Raw genomic sequence first — 16,563 nt, forward strand, 5'->3', positions numbered from 1 at the left:
GTCCCCCCAGTGAGGATCCAAGTCAGGGGCCAGAGCCCGCCCACTGTCCCATCTGCACCCCCTCCCCCTGCCCACGGCTGGCTCTGGGTGGATGGCTTCCAACCCCAAGCCCGGGCTTGTCCTCCGGGAGGCTCCTGCTCGGGCTGTTTTCACTTTAAACAGACCACAGTGGGCCCTTAAACAAGGGGGAGGGTGTGAGGGCACCACCCCCACACCGTGAACACCCCACGGGGACCTTTGACTCCCCCAGAACTTAACGACAGTTCTCTCTGACATCCGTGGGAGGTAGGGTCCAGCCCCACCCCACCCCCACACCAAATCCCAGGATGCTCAGTCCCTCCTATGAAGTGGCCTTGAAGGCTGTGGGCAGTCAGACCAAGCAGGCAGTGCCTCCGCACCAAACCAAACGGGGATTCCCACCCACAGGGGCCGGAAGGACGGTCCCATCTGCGGCGGGTGGGACACACGGGTGCAGAACCTGGGGAGACCCTGGACTGGACCTAAGTGGACCCTGTTGTCCAAGGGTCAGCTACATACGGACACTGTCAGCTCCCTGTCCATCGGGGACACTGACCAAGCCGCCCCCTGCCACCATAAGCCAGGGCTTTCCCACAGAAGGGAGGCGGTGCCCGGCTGTCCTGAGTGGGGACAGTCCATTGGGCCCCTATTCCTGCCAGCCCAGCCGGGAGCCCTATCTGGGCACATTCTCCCTCCCCGCCCCCCCGCCCCGCCCCCGAAAGGGCGCTGAGTGGGGGGCCGCGGGCGGAGGGAGGGGGCATGGGGAGACGAGCCCCAGACCCCAGCCAGACAGAGGAGTGGAGCGGAGGGGGGTTGGGGCTGGGGTCCCAGTGGGCCGGCATCCTCCCCCGCTGCCCCCCCCCCCCCCATCTCAGGCCTGGGAAGGCAGCCGAGGGAGGGCCGGCTCAGCCCTCCACCCAGAGGAGCCTGCAGGCACCCCGCACCCCCGCAGGCACCCCTATGGCGCAGGCCCGAGGGCCGGCGGGCGCATCCCGGCCCCTCCCCCACCCGCTCCGGGCGCGCGCTCCCGCTCCGGGCGGCACCTCCTCGCGGGTCCCCGCCGCGCTCACCTGCCCCGCTCACCTGCCCGCGCTCCTGCCCCGGCGGCCGAGTCCCCGCCGCCCGAGCGTCAGTGCGCCCGGCCGCGGGCGGGCGGGATCCGGCGAGAGGGCTGGGGCGGCGGCGTGGCCGCAGGCGCCCCCCGCTGGCGGTCGGGGTCCCGCCCGGCCCGGCCCAGCCCCGGGCGCAGGCGGCGAAGGGGGGCGCCCCGCACGCTCCGGCCCCCATTCCGCCCCGCCTGCCGCCGCCCCGCCGATTCTCCCAGAAATGAAGCGCCCGCCCCGGTCGGCGTGGAAGGGGCCCGGGCACCCTGGAACCCGAGCAGGAAAGAAACCCTTTCAAACCTGTTCTCAAAGGCACGCACGTGTCTGGACGCGCCGGCGCCGCGCCGCCCCACAGGGGAACACTTTCTAGCAAACTCCTCCAGCGGCTGCAGTCCAGATCCGCCCCGTACCCCAGGAACGCCCCGCTTCTGGAAGGATCCGTCAGCGGCGGACTAATGCCCTCCTGCCGAGATGAGGAAGCCTGCCCCTCACTCAGGCCTTGAACTCCGAGGGGGTCCAGAGTGGGATCTAAGCCCCCTCCCCGCCCCCTGCACCCAGTAGGTCCACCTTTATCCACCTGCCTGTGCTGGCACCAGGAAGCCAAAGCCCGCCTAAGAAAGGAGGTGGATAGAGCCTCGGCCTGCGGACTGAAGGGTCCTGGGTTCGACTCCTGGTCAGGGCACATGCTAGCTCCATCTCCAATAGGGGGCGTGCAGGAGGCAATTGAACAATGATTCTCTCTCATCATTGATGTTTCTATCCCTCTCCCTTTCTCTCTGAAAGAAATAAAAAATATATATTAAAAAAGAAAGTAGCTGAAACCGGGTTGGCTCAGTGGATAGAGCGTCGGCCTGTGGACTAAAGGGTCCCTGGTTTGATTCCAGTCAAGGGCATGTACCTTGGTTGCGGGCACATCCCCAGTAGGGGGTGTGCAAGAGGCAGCTGATCGATGTTTCTAACTTTCTATCCCTCTCTCTTCCTCTCTGTAAAAAATCAATAAAATATAAAAAAGAAAAGAAAAAAAAGAAAGTAGGTTGCCGAGGCATCTGCACAGGTCAACTGATGGATATTTCTCTGTTTCTCTCCCCACTTTCTCTCTCTAAGCATGTCCAAGGATTTAAAACAACAACAAATAAATGAAAAAAGAAAGTAGGTGTTACAACCTCGTCATGACCTCACTCGCTGCTTCCCACCAGCCGGGGGCCCAGTGTTGGCTGTCCTGTTTCCGAGGCACCAGGCTGGTGAGCAAGAGCCGCTCCTCTGAGTCACCGCTGGGAGGGGCCAGGACGAGGCCTGAGGGATCTACAGGACCAGGGGGCGGGGAGGTCGCAGGCCTGCGGGGTGTCCCCCTCCCGCTGTCCAGAGCACCCTGACGCCCAGGGAGAACCCGGGTGCTCACTCTGCTGAGAGGGATCGCGGGTGCAGCTGTTAAGCCCATTTCTCAGGCCCCACCTCAGAGGCCCCAGCCAGAGCTCCACGGGAAGATTCTGGGAATCTACAGTTTAACAGGCGCCAGCTGATCCCATGACCACAGGTGAATAAAACCCTGGTCCACTGGAATCCAGGCCAGGTACCCCAGCTCACCTTGGAGGGAACAACCCCGCAGGGAGCCAGCTGAGGAACGAGGGTGGATGCTGGCAGGTGAAGATCCGCTTTCCACTCCAGACGGTGGGAGACGGGGCCCTCTGGGCTGGAGCTGAGACGGGGTCCCACAGCCTCTGACAGGGGCACGGGGTCTGGGCTGGAGCTGAGACGGGGTCCCACAGCCTCTGACAGGGGCACGGGGTCTGGGCTGGAGCTGAGACGGGGTCTCACAGCCTCTGACAGGGGCACGGGGTCTGGGCTGGAGCTGAGACGGGGTCCCACAAGCCTCTGGACAGGGGGCACGGGGCCCTCTGGGCTGGAGCTGAGACGGGGTCTCACAGCCTCTGACGGGGGGCACGGGGCCCTCTGGGCTGGAGCTGAGACGGGGTCTCACAGCCTCTGACGGGGGACACGGGGCCCTCTGGGCTGGAGCCGTGCCACTCTGCCGGCAAGGTCACTGCTGCATCCGGAGGGCTCACCCGGGAAGGTGTGAGCCACCGGGACGCCTGGTCCCAGACCTGGGCGCGATGGTGGGCACACCTGATGCTCATCACAGCCACAGCCCACGCCTGCACGAGGCCCCGCCCTCCCCCCCTCAGAGCCCATCGAAGCCTCCGTGCGGAGGCAGGTGTCCTGCGGCCAAGGTCGACCCTGGGGAGGGAGGGGCCCCTCCAAGCTGAGTCCAGGAGCCCGCCGCCCTGTGCAGGGCACGATGCTATGGCTTCCAGCCACCTGTCCCCGTGGCCCAGCGCTCTGACCAGCTCTCCCAACAGCAGACGGGAAACGGCAGGAGAGGGCGTCCACACGCCTCCGCTCACCCGCAACTGCCAGGGCAGCCCCACCCGTGGGGGCACCTCAGGGGCGCGGCCTCGTGGCAGGCTCTGTCCTCAGTGACTGCGACGGGCCAGTGTCGGCATCGCCCAGAGGCCTCATGAAAAACACACACACACACACACACACACACACACACACACACACACACACCGCGGCCCCACCCTGGTTCTGGTTGAGCAGGTCTGGCATGGCTCCCAAGAATTTTACCTCGTCCGTCCGGAGCTCCCAGCCGCACCGATGCCGCTGGTCCTCGGGTAGCTGGGCTCTGAGGTTCTGCTTTCCAAACAGGGTTGGCGTCCCATTCCCAGGGTCCTGACCCCGCGCAGGCCTGCGAGGACTCGGGGATGCGTTATCCAGCACCCAGGGGAGCCCGCGGCGGGGCTCAGTGGCTGAGCGCGGACCTAGGAACCAGGAGGTCAGGGTTCCGTTCCCAGTCAGGGCACAGGCCCGGTTGTGGCGTCCATCCCAGCAGGGGGTGCAGGAGGCAGCCGGTCCATGATTCTCTCCCATTAATGTTTCTCTCTCTCTCTCCCTCTCCCTTCCTCTCTGACATCAATTTTAAAAAATCCCAGGTGGGCTCCGTTAGCAACCGGATGGGCGTTCCAGGGAGAAAGGAGTGGCTGCCCCAGGTGGTGCTGGGTGAATTGGCCGCCATTGGAGGGAAAGCTTTTAGATACCAGCTCCCACCAGACACGAGGTCGGCAAACTGCGGCTCGCGAGCCACATGCGGCTCTTTGGCCTTTTGAGTTTTTAGCAAAGGCCAGCTTAGAAGAACCCTAATTAAGTTAATAACAATGTACCTACCTATATAGTTTACGTTTAAAAAATTTGGCTCTCAAAAGAAATGTCAATCGTTGAACTGTTGATATTTGGCTCTGTTGACGAATGACTTTGCCGACCACTGCTCCAGACTAACACAACCACCACCAACCAACCGATGAAAGATCCAGTGTTTGAAGAGAAAACTTACACGCGAAGATGCTGTCGCCATTCTGCTGCGAGAAGGCGGCAGAGGAGATCCAATCCACACGGAAGGGCTGTCGTTAGACGCGGACCGGCCCTCCCCAGGCGGGGGCAGGGGCGTCTCCAAGGCCCACATCCAGCGTGTTTGTCGCTCTCTTTTTTTTAAAAAAATATATATTTTTATTGATTTCAGAGAGGAAGGGAGAGGGAGAGAGAGAAACATCAATGATGAGAGAGAATCATGGATCGGCTCCCTCCAGCATGCCCCCTACCGGGGATGGAGCCTGCAACCCGGGCACGTGCCCTGACTGGGAATCGAACCCGGGACCCTTCAGTCCGCAGGCTGACGCTCTATCCACTGAGCCACACCAGCCAGGGCATGTTTGTCGTTTTCATTACCCACTGTGGTGACAGCCCCCAGAGAACATGGGCCTCATTCGCCCTCCCAGGGGCCGCGCCCACCACGAGGGCCGGCGCCCGCTACCAGAGAGCGGTCAGCATTTGCTGCCTGCATGCCGTGGGGCGCTCACATCCGACACCCTTCTCCCGGCAGCCCCATCTGACGCGAGAGCACGGGCCAGAAGAGATGTGGATTGAACCCGTCGTCTACTCTTGCTGCCTCCTCACACAGACCACTGTTAAAAAGAAAAGTTACGCCCTGGCTGGTGTGGCTCAGTGGATAGAGCATCTGCCGGCAGACTGAAGGGTCCCAGGTTCAATTCCAGTCAAGGGCACAGGCCCGGGTTGTGGGCTCGATCCCCAGTGTGGGGCGTGCAGGAGGCAGCCGATCCATGATTCTCTCTCATCATGGATGTTTCTCTCTCTCTCTCCCTCCCCCTTCCTCTCAGAAATCAATACAAATATGAAGAAGGAAAGTCAGGATAGCTACGAGGCAGCTCAAACACAGGAGTTCAGGGGGTGGGCAGTGAACACAGCTTCTAGCAACTACAAATCAAGGTGTCATTAGACGTGTGTTACTCAGAGACATGGAGGGAAATGAATAACACCCCCCTCTCCCCCAAACCACCCACAGTTGGAAGTGGTGGCCTCAGGGGAGGGAGGAAGTGGGGAGTGGGTGGGAGACAAACTTTTCGAACCATTTGGCTTTAAACGATGACAACACTGCTCCTCAGCCCCCGCCACCTGCTCCTCGCTGCCTTGGCAGGGCCTCCGACCCCCACCCCCGACCCCCCCACCTCACCCCACCTCACCCCACCCCGGGCCTTCACATTCCTATTTCCACAGGGGGTTGCCTCGTCCCCTCATCTGCTGTCCTCCGGGGCCAATGCCTTGCCTGCTGGGTGACAGCTGTTTTCCTGAATCAGATTTTAGAAAAGTGAAGATGTGTGATGTAACCACTTCCCACTATTTTGCGAGCTTGTGCCGAAAAGTCACGTTGGTGACGCCGCCTGCCGAGCGATCGAAGGACAAAAAACTCGGTTTGCAGCCGAAAGTGGGCGGGAGCGCTTTTGAAAAGGGACACCAAGTCAATAGGCCACTTGATACTTTTCACAGCCCCTCCTTCCCGGTCACTTGGATGTTGGCATTAGACATCGGCGTTTTAAAACCTCTAATGGATCTCTCGTCAACAACGGTTTAACCCCCTGTTTGCAAACAGGAGCTAGTTACTTGCTTTAGAAACATACACATATATTCACAAACCGATGCTCTTTCCAAATGGGTCATGTGAGATCAGTCTGTTTGCGGTTTTAAATGGCGTGCGCCCGCGCGCGTGTGTGTTTGTGTGTGTGTGTGTGTATGTATGTATGTGTGTTTGTGCGTGTGTGTGTGTTGACAAGCAAGAAGTAGAAAGCATTTTACTTACAAGGGGAGAAATGGCCCCAATTTAAGTCAACGCCGTTGCATTCCTGAGCTCAGCGGGTTAAACACAGGGCGTCTCCCCACAGACTTCCCCGGACAAGCACAGAGGAAATTCTACAAGCACGTAATGAGCGCCGCATGTAGTGATTGCAAAGAAAACATCTCCCCAATAAAATGGTAGCCCGCTGCTGCTAAGGATTAGGGGGATCGCTGTCTGAACTCTCCCCCGGCTGCCTCGCACCCCCTTTTTCCAACAAAACTCTCCGGTGGATTTTCCCAACAAAATCCCAGCAGCCCTGCGTTCTCGGACCCGGAGCTGCGTCCCACTTCTCACCAGTTTCCTCTTGGCTCACTGGACGGTCCCTCCTACTTTCAGACAGAGAATTATTTTTATTAATTTTCTGGGGGGGGGGGTAGGAGGGCGATAACTGATTTTTAGAGAGAGTTTTAGATTTAGTTGCTGCCATTACTGAAGGATCTTTAAATTAAAGGATCAAGTTTGAGGGGCAGGTGGTGGGAAGCCATCCGTATAACTGTTTTTTTCCATCTGTTTTGTCCAGGGCAGTGTTTTCTAAAAACTGGAAATCGAGGAGAAGTAACAGATGGCCACGTGGCCTTTATGATACTTCGATCCTCGCAAGTACCTCAAAAGATGAGGCTTCTCAGCAGCTCGTGAAAATGCACCTAAAATGAGATAAACCGGAACAATTTCTTTTTAAATTACTCAGACGAAAAGAGCCACCACATGGCGATACAGTGTCACATCCGCACTCGAGGCGAGCTGGGCCGGGCCGGGCAGTCACTGCGGGGCATCTGACGTGTTCGCTCTGCATAGCTACTCACAAGCCAAAGTGTGGGCCACAGAATGCATGGTGGGGAGCTGCAGAATCCGACGTGGGGTACCTCCGTGTAAAAGCGAAGACCCCCCAAAAGTATCTATATGCAGACGTGTTTACGTTTGTCAACGCATTTTGTTATTTATTGATTTAAGGGGGGGGAGAGAGAGAGAGAGAGGGAAATTTGTTCCACATATTTACGCATTCATTGGTTGATTCTTGTGTGTGCCCTGACTGGGACTTGAACCCACAACCGTGGCGTATCGGAATGACACTCTAACCAACTGAGCTACCCAGCCAGGGCTGTAAATGCATGTTTTTAAATCTGGGATACATCCCAAGTCATCAAAGCGGCCGGGAGCTCAGGAGGACGAGGGGCCAGGGCGACAGACCCCGGCCCAGGTGCCCCCCCCCCCCCCCCCCCCCGTCACCTGCGTTCCCGTGGAACTCACTCGCTCGCTGAGAAATGAAGGACATCCATTCCAGGAGGTGGATCCTTCACGCTCTAACTTCCCATTTAACAGGATTCTGCTTCCTGCTGGTTTGTTTAGAGACCACTGGCAGGGAATGTGTAAGAAGCCAGAAAGGGGCGTATAGAATACTTTCAGCAATGAAGATTTTAAAAATAATAATGAATGTGGAAGAAGCGAGCGGGCTGGAGCAGGCGGGTGTCTAGACTCCTGTTCACGCTAAACCGGCCCGGGCCTCCGTGCACTTCCCCACTCGGGCGGTCCAGGCGGCACGGTGGGGCCAGGCGGCACGGTGGGGCCAGCCACGGTCGCCAACTCCACTCTGAGAAATGGTTTGGACGTGGCTACGGATCCTGCTTCCTCCGCTCTTGGGAGAAGCAAAAGCCTTCCTAACTCCAACGGGCCGTGGGGTGAAGCCTCCGTCTCTCAGGGTCCCTCGCATTAAAGCAAAGGACCACGCCGGGTGGGCGAGTGTGAGTGGGGGCCGCTGCCAGCCTGGTGGGCCGGGGCGAGGCCAGTGCCTGCCTTTGCCCAGCACCCGGCTGGGCGGGAGGGGAAACCAGCACCTGAAGGCATCCCCACTCCCTCCCGGCGGCAGGAGGATGAGCACCCCACAGGTGCCCTCGCGGTGGGGAAGCTCTCGGTGTCGGCGCGGGCTGTCTTAGGAATGAGGAGACAAACGGGGTCACAGAAAGGCTCAGACCAGAGGTTCCGAAGAGGAAGGAGCAGAAGCCTTTATTGAAGTGCGGGTGGCGAGGCGTGAGCCGGGGTGAGCACGGGGGACAGCGGTGCGTAGAAATGCGATTTATAAAATTCTCAAGGCAAACAATGGGCATCTTTGAAGACATCGTCGTCAGCTTAAAAAAAAAAAAAAAAAAAAAGCTTCCTGGATGCGACCCGGCCTTAGTCCTGACAACGGTGCCGGTGACGGGCCTCAGGAAATGTCGGGATCTCACCAATCGTTTGTACCAAATCTCTGTTTTTCCGGTAAGCTCCTAGCGCCTCGGCAGCGGCAACTGGACAAGACTGGGAAGCTCTTGAGACGATTCAGACCTCCAGCACCTCCCAGGAGTCCGCGCTTCTTAGCACCGAAGGCAACGCTGATCGGAGGGAATAAACAAGAAGGTTATTACACACAAACACGGGCTCGCCACCCTTCTAACGTCACGCATCTATGTACACGGTCCGCTAAAGCAGCCTAGCTCGCGGCTTCCGTCCAGGAACTACCCTGGCCGCCGCCGCCCCGCTCGCGCTGGCAGGTGCGTGCAATGAGCCGGTGCACTTGGCCGTGAGAACGGACGCCTGTGACGAGCCTTTGGGTTCTTTTGGGGCCACAGGACTTGCAAAAGACTGATGTTAAACGGGGACCCCTGGACTGTCTCTGGGAATCAGAGAGAGGGGGTCTTAAATTTCGGAGTCAGTGGAGGGACGAGGAGACGCAGCAGGCTAGCGTACCCAGAGGCATCGACGAGACTTGGGAAAGCGCGTGCGTGGCACGGACGCAGCCTGGACGGGAAGGGCGGTTTACACTCAGGGAGTGCAGCCGACCACCGAGATCTCTCTCATCTCAGAGGTGCCGCTGCCTCATCCACGGGAGACAGGACGGAACAGCCTTCCCCACGCCATGCCCTTTGGAGGCGGCTTCCCCAGGCCTCCCCCTCCCCACACCCACCGTCCGGGTAACGGCCAGTTTTGCTTCACAGCAGCTCTTTACAACAGCACCTTTAAGATAAACCAGGACTCCAGCCCGGCTGGCGTGGCTCAGTGGTTGAGCGTCGACCTATGCACCAGGAGGTCAGGGTTCAATTCCTGGTCAGGGCATGTGCCTGGGTTGCGGGCTCGATCCCCAGTGTGGGGCGTGCAGGAGGCAGCCGATCCACGATTCTCTCTCATCGCTGATGTATCTCTCTCTCTCTCCCCCTTCCTCTCTGAAATCAATAAAAATATATATTGGGGGAAAAAAGATAAGCCAACACTCCTAATGAATTCACCAGACTGCCTGCCTGGCGGAGACCTCGCTGGCACCGGCTGCTGCGGGAGAGGGGGCCACGGCCACAGGGAACCCACGGACTGAATTAAACGAAAGAGGACGTGCAAACACCCAGCAACACGCGCCGAAACGCGAGGTGGAGGCCACCCGACGCCCTTGCTGTCTAGCCTCTGCTCCTACGAATCCCGGCATTTCTCCCCGTCAACCCAGGAGGCACCTCCAACCCGTGACCCCCCAGGGGGTGCACATTCTCCCTCCCTCTGGGCACCCTCTCTCTGAAGTGCCATCTCCCTCCGCTGGTGGGCGATGGACCAGGTTCAGCCTGACAGCGCACAGACTTAAGTTGAAAAGGCAACGGCCGAGGGCCTCAGAGAGAAAGTGCCAGGAAAGGGCAATCCAAACACGAGCGGCTTATCACCCCCAAACCGCCCTCGAGTCAATATTTGACTCTGGATAGCAAACAGGTCCGTTTCTAGGCAATTCTTCTGGTTAATCATTCTGTCAACACCCAATTCATTGAGCTCGTTATCTCTGATGAAAAGAAGGGGCCTCAGGTGCAAAGTCAACACGCCTCACGAGGACACGCCTCACGAGGACACGCCTCACGGCCCACGAGGACACGCCTCACGAGGACACGGCCCACGAGGACTCGGCCCACGAGGACACGGCCCACGAGGACACGGCCCACGGCCCATGGCCCATGAGGACACAGCCTATGAGGACACGGCCCACGGCGACACAGCCCATGAGGACACGGCCCACGGCCCACGAGGACACGGCTCATGAGGACACGGCTCACGAGGACACAGCCAAGTTTCCGCACCACGTGAGTGACGTCCGCCCTAGGACCTGGCTTGCCGTGCTGAGTATCAAGCAGCACGTTGACATGTGTTCATAAACGTGAACACGGATTCTGCCCGCAATGTCCTGACAGAATGGCAGTGCCCTTGCCTTGAGGAGTCGAGGCTGGGCAGGCACCCCCGGGCACGCTCAGACCTGTCGTCTCTCTGAACGCGGCTCCGTTCTCTAAGCATCTCACCGTGCACCACGCCAGAGGGCAGTCGGGAGAAAGAGGAACTGACACGGAGCTGTGCCCTCAGCCAGGTGTAACAGAGCCATTAGCGGGCGCTTTGCTCACAACGCCTCGTGGGAAGGCTGCTTCCGGCCCACGCAGACAGTGCAATGGGCGCGGGAGCGAGGGCTGGCGGGAGGATGAACTCGTCCCATCCGCCACCGTAGCCTGTCGGTGTCGGTCCGCCGGTTTTATTCTTCAGCATGTCCTTTCTGAACAGTTAACTGAGAGGCAGTCCATTTCCCACCAACATTCCTGATGAGTGACTAACACACAGAAATCAGAAGCGTGTTAGGATGGAAGGAACGGATAAAACTCTAGATTGCTATCAAAATCGAGATGTCGTCATCATTGATAAAAATACTAGCAAAGCTCTGAGGATTTTTACAGTGACCTCGATAGCCACACCCCCGTCACGGGGGAGGTCATGGCCGTGAGCACATCAGCCATACGGGGTCCTGCCCGGCCAGTGTGGCTCAGCGGCTGAGCGTCAACCCATGAACCAGGTTACCAGTTTGATTCCCGGTCAGGGCACATGCCCAGGTGGTGGGCTCAATCCTGTGTGGGGCGTGCAGGAGGCAGCCCATCAATGACCCTCTCTCATCACTGATGTTTCTATCTCGCTCTCCCTCTCCCTTCCTCTCTGAAATCAATAAAAATACATTTTAGTATCGGGTCCTGCGCTCACAGCAGTCATACTCTCCCGACCTGCCCACAGTCTGGAAACCCCAAACCCTCGTCCACCGGGCACGGCAAACAGCTCACACTCGGCATTGCGTGGGGGAGGGGTGGGAAGAACACACATGGGGATCTGAGGCGCTAAAGGGGGCGACTGTTACCACCCATGCTCTGTCTGCCAAGACTCTGCCCAGGGATACCTGAGCCCACACACAGAACCTCAATGTTCCTGGAGGACCCAGATGCAAGGAACGGTAAGACACACTCGCGACGGGATGGACAGACAGGGGGATCCTTAATCCTGAGGACAGAACGGCGGCGACACGTGAAGCCAGCCGCTCCCTGGTCCAAGCGAGAGCTGGAGGCCACGGCAACCTCTGAGCGAGACACACGCTGAAACGAGCACCTTCCGGGACACCTCCAACCTGCAGGGGAAGCACCCGACTTCCATCAACACAGAACCGCTGGGGTCAGGCCGGCGCCTCTCTGACCCACCGGCACCTCCAACGGCCAGTACCTAAATGTTTCCGATGGCGTTTTAAGGAGCATCGACACGGACCGGGCACACACACACACACACACACACACACACACACACACACACACGACCGCCAACAGAACGTCCCCATGGGGCAGGGAGTGGGGGGGCCCGCGTTGGTAACCCGTGTTCCACGAGTGCCTGCAAAGGAAGGTCGTGGTTCGTGGGTGCGGGCGGGCTGTCTCCCTCAGGGACACACATCTGATGGGTCTGCCGAGCCTTTAGACTCAGCAGTGGTTCTCCACCTCCTAACGCCGCAACCCTTTAATGCAGTTCATGTTGTGGTGACCCCAACCATAAAGTTATTTTCATTGCTACTTCAAAACTGTAATTCGCTTCTGTTAATGAATCGTAATGTAAATATCTATGGTTTCCGATGGTCTTAGGCGACCCCTGTGAAAGGCCGAGACCCACAGGTTGAGAACCGCTAGCAGGGTCGCCTAAGACCATCGGAAAACATATATTTACATTACAATTCCTAACGGTAGCAAAATGACAGTTATGAAGTAGCAACGAAAATAACTTTATGGTTGGGGTCACCACAACATGAGGAGCTGTGTTTAAGGGCCGCGGCGTTAGGAAGGTGGAGAACGCTGCTCTAGAGGATCAAGACTCGGAGAAGGGAAAGAGGCAGGAGAGGCGTGCACGGAGGGAAGGGGACAGAACAAACGAGCAGGCCGAGTGCTAGTTCTTCAAAGTATTTTACTTCGATTGAAAAGGAACAGCTCTAACACTGTTCGCTGCAAGATACACAGTATTCACGAGTACAGTGCTGGTCTGAGGAAGGTACACGCCTCAAGTTCTCCGTCATGCTTTTTTTTCTTTTAGAAAGATACTGTTTACCAAAAAGAAACTTCAGCAGTACAGGAAAAACTAATTTCCCAATAAGTGTACGAAAACCTAAGATTCCCAATGGAATCAAGATTATCTTCCCGCTATCACCACCTGGAGTACAATCACATGCTTGTGGGACACGGCTCTCCGCACCCCAAGAGGACGCTCGCTTCTGACAACGAGGGCGATGCTCTGAGAGAAACCAGTGCGGCTGACGGCACACGGGTCTCCGCAGGTACCGAGTGTCCGCAGTGGGCAGCTAACACCGAATCCCATTTCGTTGTATAAATAATTGTTCCCTTAGCAGTAAACGTACGTCTACACGTTCGCAGCAGTCCTAGGAAATAAATACTGTGATTATGCGCACAACATGTTATGACAAAACTAGTTCCGAAGAACAAAAAGCAGCTCGACCCCCTTGATAAAGAGCCCTGATCAGAACCAAATGGGCACCTTCAGATTGAAAACGCTGTCCAAGTAACAGCACGTCGGAAATCGTCCATGTTCACACGGGGGTGGGGGTGGCTCTCCAGTTCCAGAACGTCTTCCGGTTGTGAATTAAAATAACGAACATATTGGAAATGGTTGATTTCAGGGATGACATCGGTTTCGGTCTTACTTTCGCATTATTTTCTTTATAAAAAGTTGCACTAAGTGTCCATTCGTGGTCTGATGGGTCTTCAGTATTTCATAAGTGTATACAGAAAAGAAATTCCTAAAAACCGACAGTACTTCATACGCGTGTGTGTATGTATATATAAAAGAATCTCATCTCAGAAATGGCTGTCACGGACAGAGCCACACACACGGATGGTAGACATGAGCGCTTCCACCTACAGACAGCAATTTCAGAAATCCACTTACATTCATTTGATCACAGTAAATATTCCCAAACACCACATGTGACGAGTGACAGAATATACATCTTGTTTGCACTCAAAGCTGACCACAACCGAGATTTACAGCGTGATTGAAACAAGCCGATGTTAAAAAATGTTTTAATTCAAGATAACAATTCCACGGGAGGAGGAGGAAGACTGGGATGACAAGAAGTATTTGGTCTTCGTAAGGCAATACAAAACAGACCCATTATCAAAGACCATTTCGTTGGGAAAGATCGACAATACCAAGAGCATGAAGTGGATATAAGAAAATAGCTTTTGTAAGTATGATTTAATTAAAGCTGTTTGCAGGTAGGTGTTCTCTCCCACGGGAGCATGAATTTTAAAAAAGAGATGAGAGACTGGCAGGCGCAGCGCCCGGGCGAGCGGCGCCGCGTGCAGAGTCCGCAGCCAGGGCTCGCGCGGCGGGAACGGGACAGACGTGGCCTCTCGCCCGATCACAAGTTAAAAAAAACCGCAGAGGAAACAAACATGGACTCTCGTACCTGCCCACTGCCCAGACGACAGCACGATCGGAAGCGGGTGCCAGTTCACGGTCAGAGATGAGAGATCTGTTCAGTGTGCACACAGAAGTACGTAGTACGGATATATATATTCGTTTGTACAAAATAAAATCAATGTCATTTGCCACCATAAACCTTTCCTCGAGGGAGGAGACGTGCCTGCAGCGGCCGGTCCCGGGGGCCCCACCAGGTCGTTCAACGCAGAGAAAATCGAATACGAGAGCTAGTCACGTCCCTACGCGTGGATGTTAGGATGACAATTCAGATTATTTTGCAAACTAATCCTGAGAAAAATCTGTTTACAATTTAAACAGTAATGTTATGTAAAAAGTATTAACAAATCCACTATTACAAATATCAATTTCCTATGTGGTCGTCTATATATACACACAATAAAATGGTAAATATATGCAAAAATATTTTAAAAACACATGCACAGACCCCTTCCCCCTGGGAATCTGGGCTTCCTATGAGAGACCTGTTCTCCTCCCCGTCCTCCGACACCCCACCCCTCTCCCCGCACTGACCCTGCTCCCTAACTCTGCATAAAGCCAATGAGGAATAGATTTACTTTACATTCAAGCTCTGACTCTGAAGTGACCCTGTTGTAGCCTATGACTTATCAAGCGAGCAGCCTTTCCCCCCTTTCGGCGTGCTTTTTGCTTTTGCCGCTGTCAGTCTTCATGATCCATTCCGTGGCGAGCTGGGAAAACACAGTTGCTAAATCAACACGTGGACAGCGCCAGGCTCCTGACCGGGTCCCAGGAGGCCCCGGGCCGCTGTCGGGCGGGAGGTCACTGCACAGCAGGCGTCCGTGGCCCACGCCGACTACCTACAGAGGTCGGCGAGCGGGGCGTCCCTCTTGTGCTTCCGCCGCTTGCCGTGGAAACACTGGTTAGTGGGTTTGCCGGGATGCGGCTTGTTTGCCACCAGGACACCGTGGCTGCTGGGAGCGGTACCTTGGAAGCCTTTGCTGGAAGATCGGAAGAGCCGGGCGGGTCCGTGCTGCGGAAAGGAAGCGGGCAGAGACGTCAGTACCGGAGGCGCCGCCCGGCTCGCCCCGCCCCCGGAGCTCTCACAGCCAGGGCGTGCGGCTCAGCTGGCGGCGGCTCCTCCTGAGCTGCGGAGCTGGGCTCTGTCCCTGGGAATGCCGAGCGCAGACCCCCCCCTGGCCCCCCACAGAGCAGGTGGGGCGCACTCCTCCCCAGGAGCCTCCAGCCAAGACGCCACAGGAAGTGGCCCCGCGGCTCCGCCACCAGGTGCGGGGGCTGGCCGCCCTCCTGCCGTCACCTGCCACGTTAACTGCTCCTCGGGGTGATCGTTCGGGGCACGGGCCTGAGGCTGTGCCGGTGAAGGACCCGCAGGTCAGCGGAGGCACGCGTGACGGACACGCCCTGCGCGGGGGAGGTGGGACCAGGAGCAAATGGCTTCCTCCCCGGATGCAGGGCCCCTGATGCTACAGCTTCAGGCAACAAACAGCTTAAAAGAGGCGCTCTGAGGCCTTTGCAAGTGACAGCGGACGCCAAACCACTGAGCTGCTTGGCCGCTGCCTGACCATTCACCCGGCCCTGCATCGGCCACAGACACGTCCTGGCCCCGCTATTCCCAGGTGCGCACGCGGCCACGGTCACCGAGAGCCGCACCTGCGGTGACCTAAGTCAGCGAGGCCCTCTCCAGCCCTGCGGCCGCTCTGCTGAGTCGGCATGAGGGCGGCGGCCCGGCATCGCACCACGACCGGGACTGACGCCCGGAGGCCTGTGTCCCGGGGGTCCCAGGCCCTGTCACTAGAAGCCCATCGTGCAATCACCTCTTAGAACCAAACACGTGTGCTCTTTAACCTGAGTCTCTGCAAGCCCACGTCGCACATGTGTAACTGACGTGTAAGAAGCTGGACATACGCTGCACGGACTGCTCACAGTGACGCACACGTGTAACTGACATGTAAGAAGCTGGACATACGCTGCACTGACTGCTCACAGTGACACACGTGTAACTGACATGTAAGAAGCTGGACATACGCTGTACTGACTGCTCACCGTGATGCACACACGTGTAGCTGACATGTGAGGAGTGACATGCTCCGCACTGACTGTGCAGAGAGAAGCGCGCTCACGCACCTGGGACTTGCTGGCGCTGCTGGGCGTGGCGGGGGCCGGGGCGCTCTGCGCCTTCCCGCCTGCTGGCGAGGACTCCGCGGCCACCTCCTGAGACCCCACGCGGCTCCCGGCGGACGGACGGCAGAGCAGCTGCTTCGGGGTTTTGCACGGCGTCGCGTCGGAGTCCTGACAAGTCGCATGGGTTACAATGTGGCACGTTAATAACTCAGTCCATGTTAACAGGGAAACCGATTTCCGCTGAGTGCTCCCTGGACCGATTTAAGCATCTGGGAGCTAAGGACGCACACGAAGGAACGGACG

General features: G+C 57.5%; 1 protein-coding gene across 3 annotated transcripts in view; it reads right to left on the reverse strand.

Moving 5' to 3' along the window:
- Positions 1 to 12,561: 12,561 nt before the first annotated feature.
- TENT4B (terminal nucleotidyltransferase 4B) overlaps positions 12,562 to 16,563 on the reverse strand; it is a 37,511-nt gene continuing 33,509 nt past the window's right edge. For 2 of the 3 annotated variants that reach the window (XM_079760055.1, XM_079760056.1), the window contains exons 12-13: positions 16,264 to 16,428; positions 12,564 to 15,151 (exon numbers count right to left, since the gene is read on the reverse strand). In XM_079760055.1, coding sequence (XP_079616181.1) covers positions 14,975 to 15,151; positions 16,264 to 16,428 — 342 coding nt within the window. In that variant the 3' untranslated portion in view covers positions 12,564 to 14,974. Of the gene's footprint in view, positions 15,152 to 16,263; positions 16,429 to 16,563 lie in introns of all 3 variants that reach the window. The other variant, XM_079760054.1, reaches the window with a different exon arrangement.

The sequence above is a fragment of the Cnephaeus nilssonii genome, assembly GCF_951640355.1.
Source record: "Cnephaeus nilssonii genome assembly, chromosome: 20".
Taxonomy (NCBI): domain Eukaryota; kingdom Metazoa; phylum Chordata; class Mammalia; order Chiroptera; family Vespertilionidae; genus Cnephaeus; species Cnephaeus nilssonii.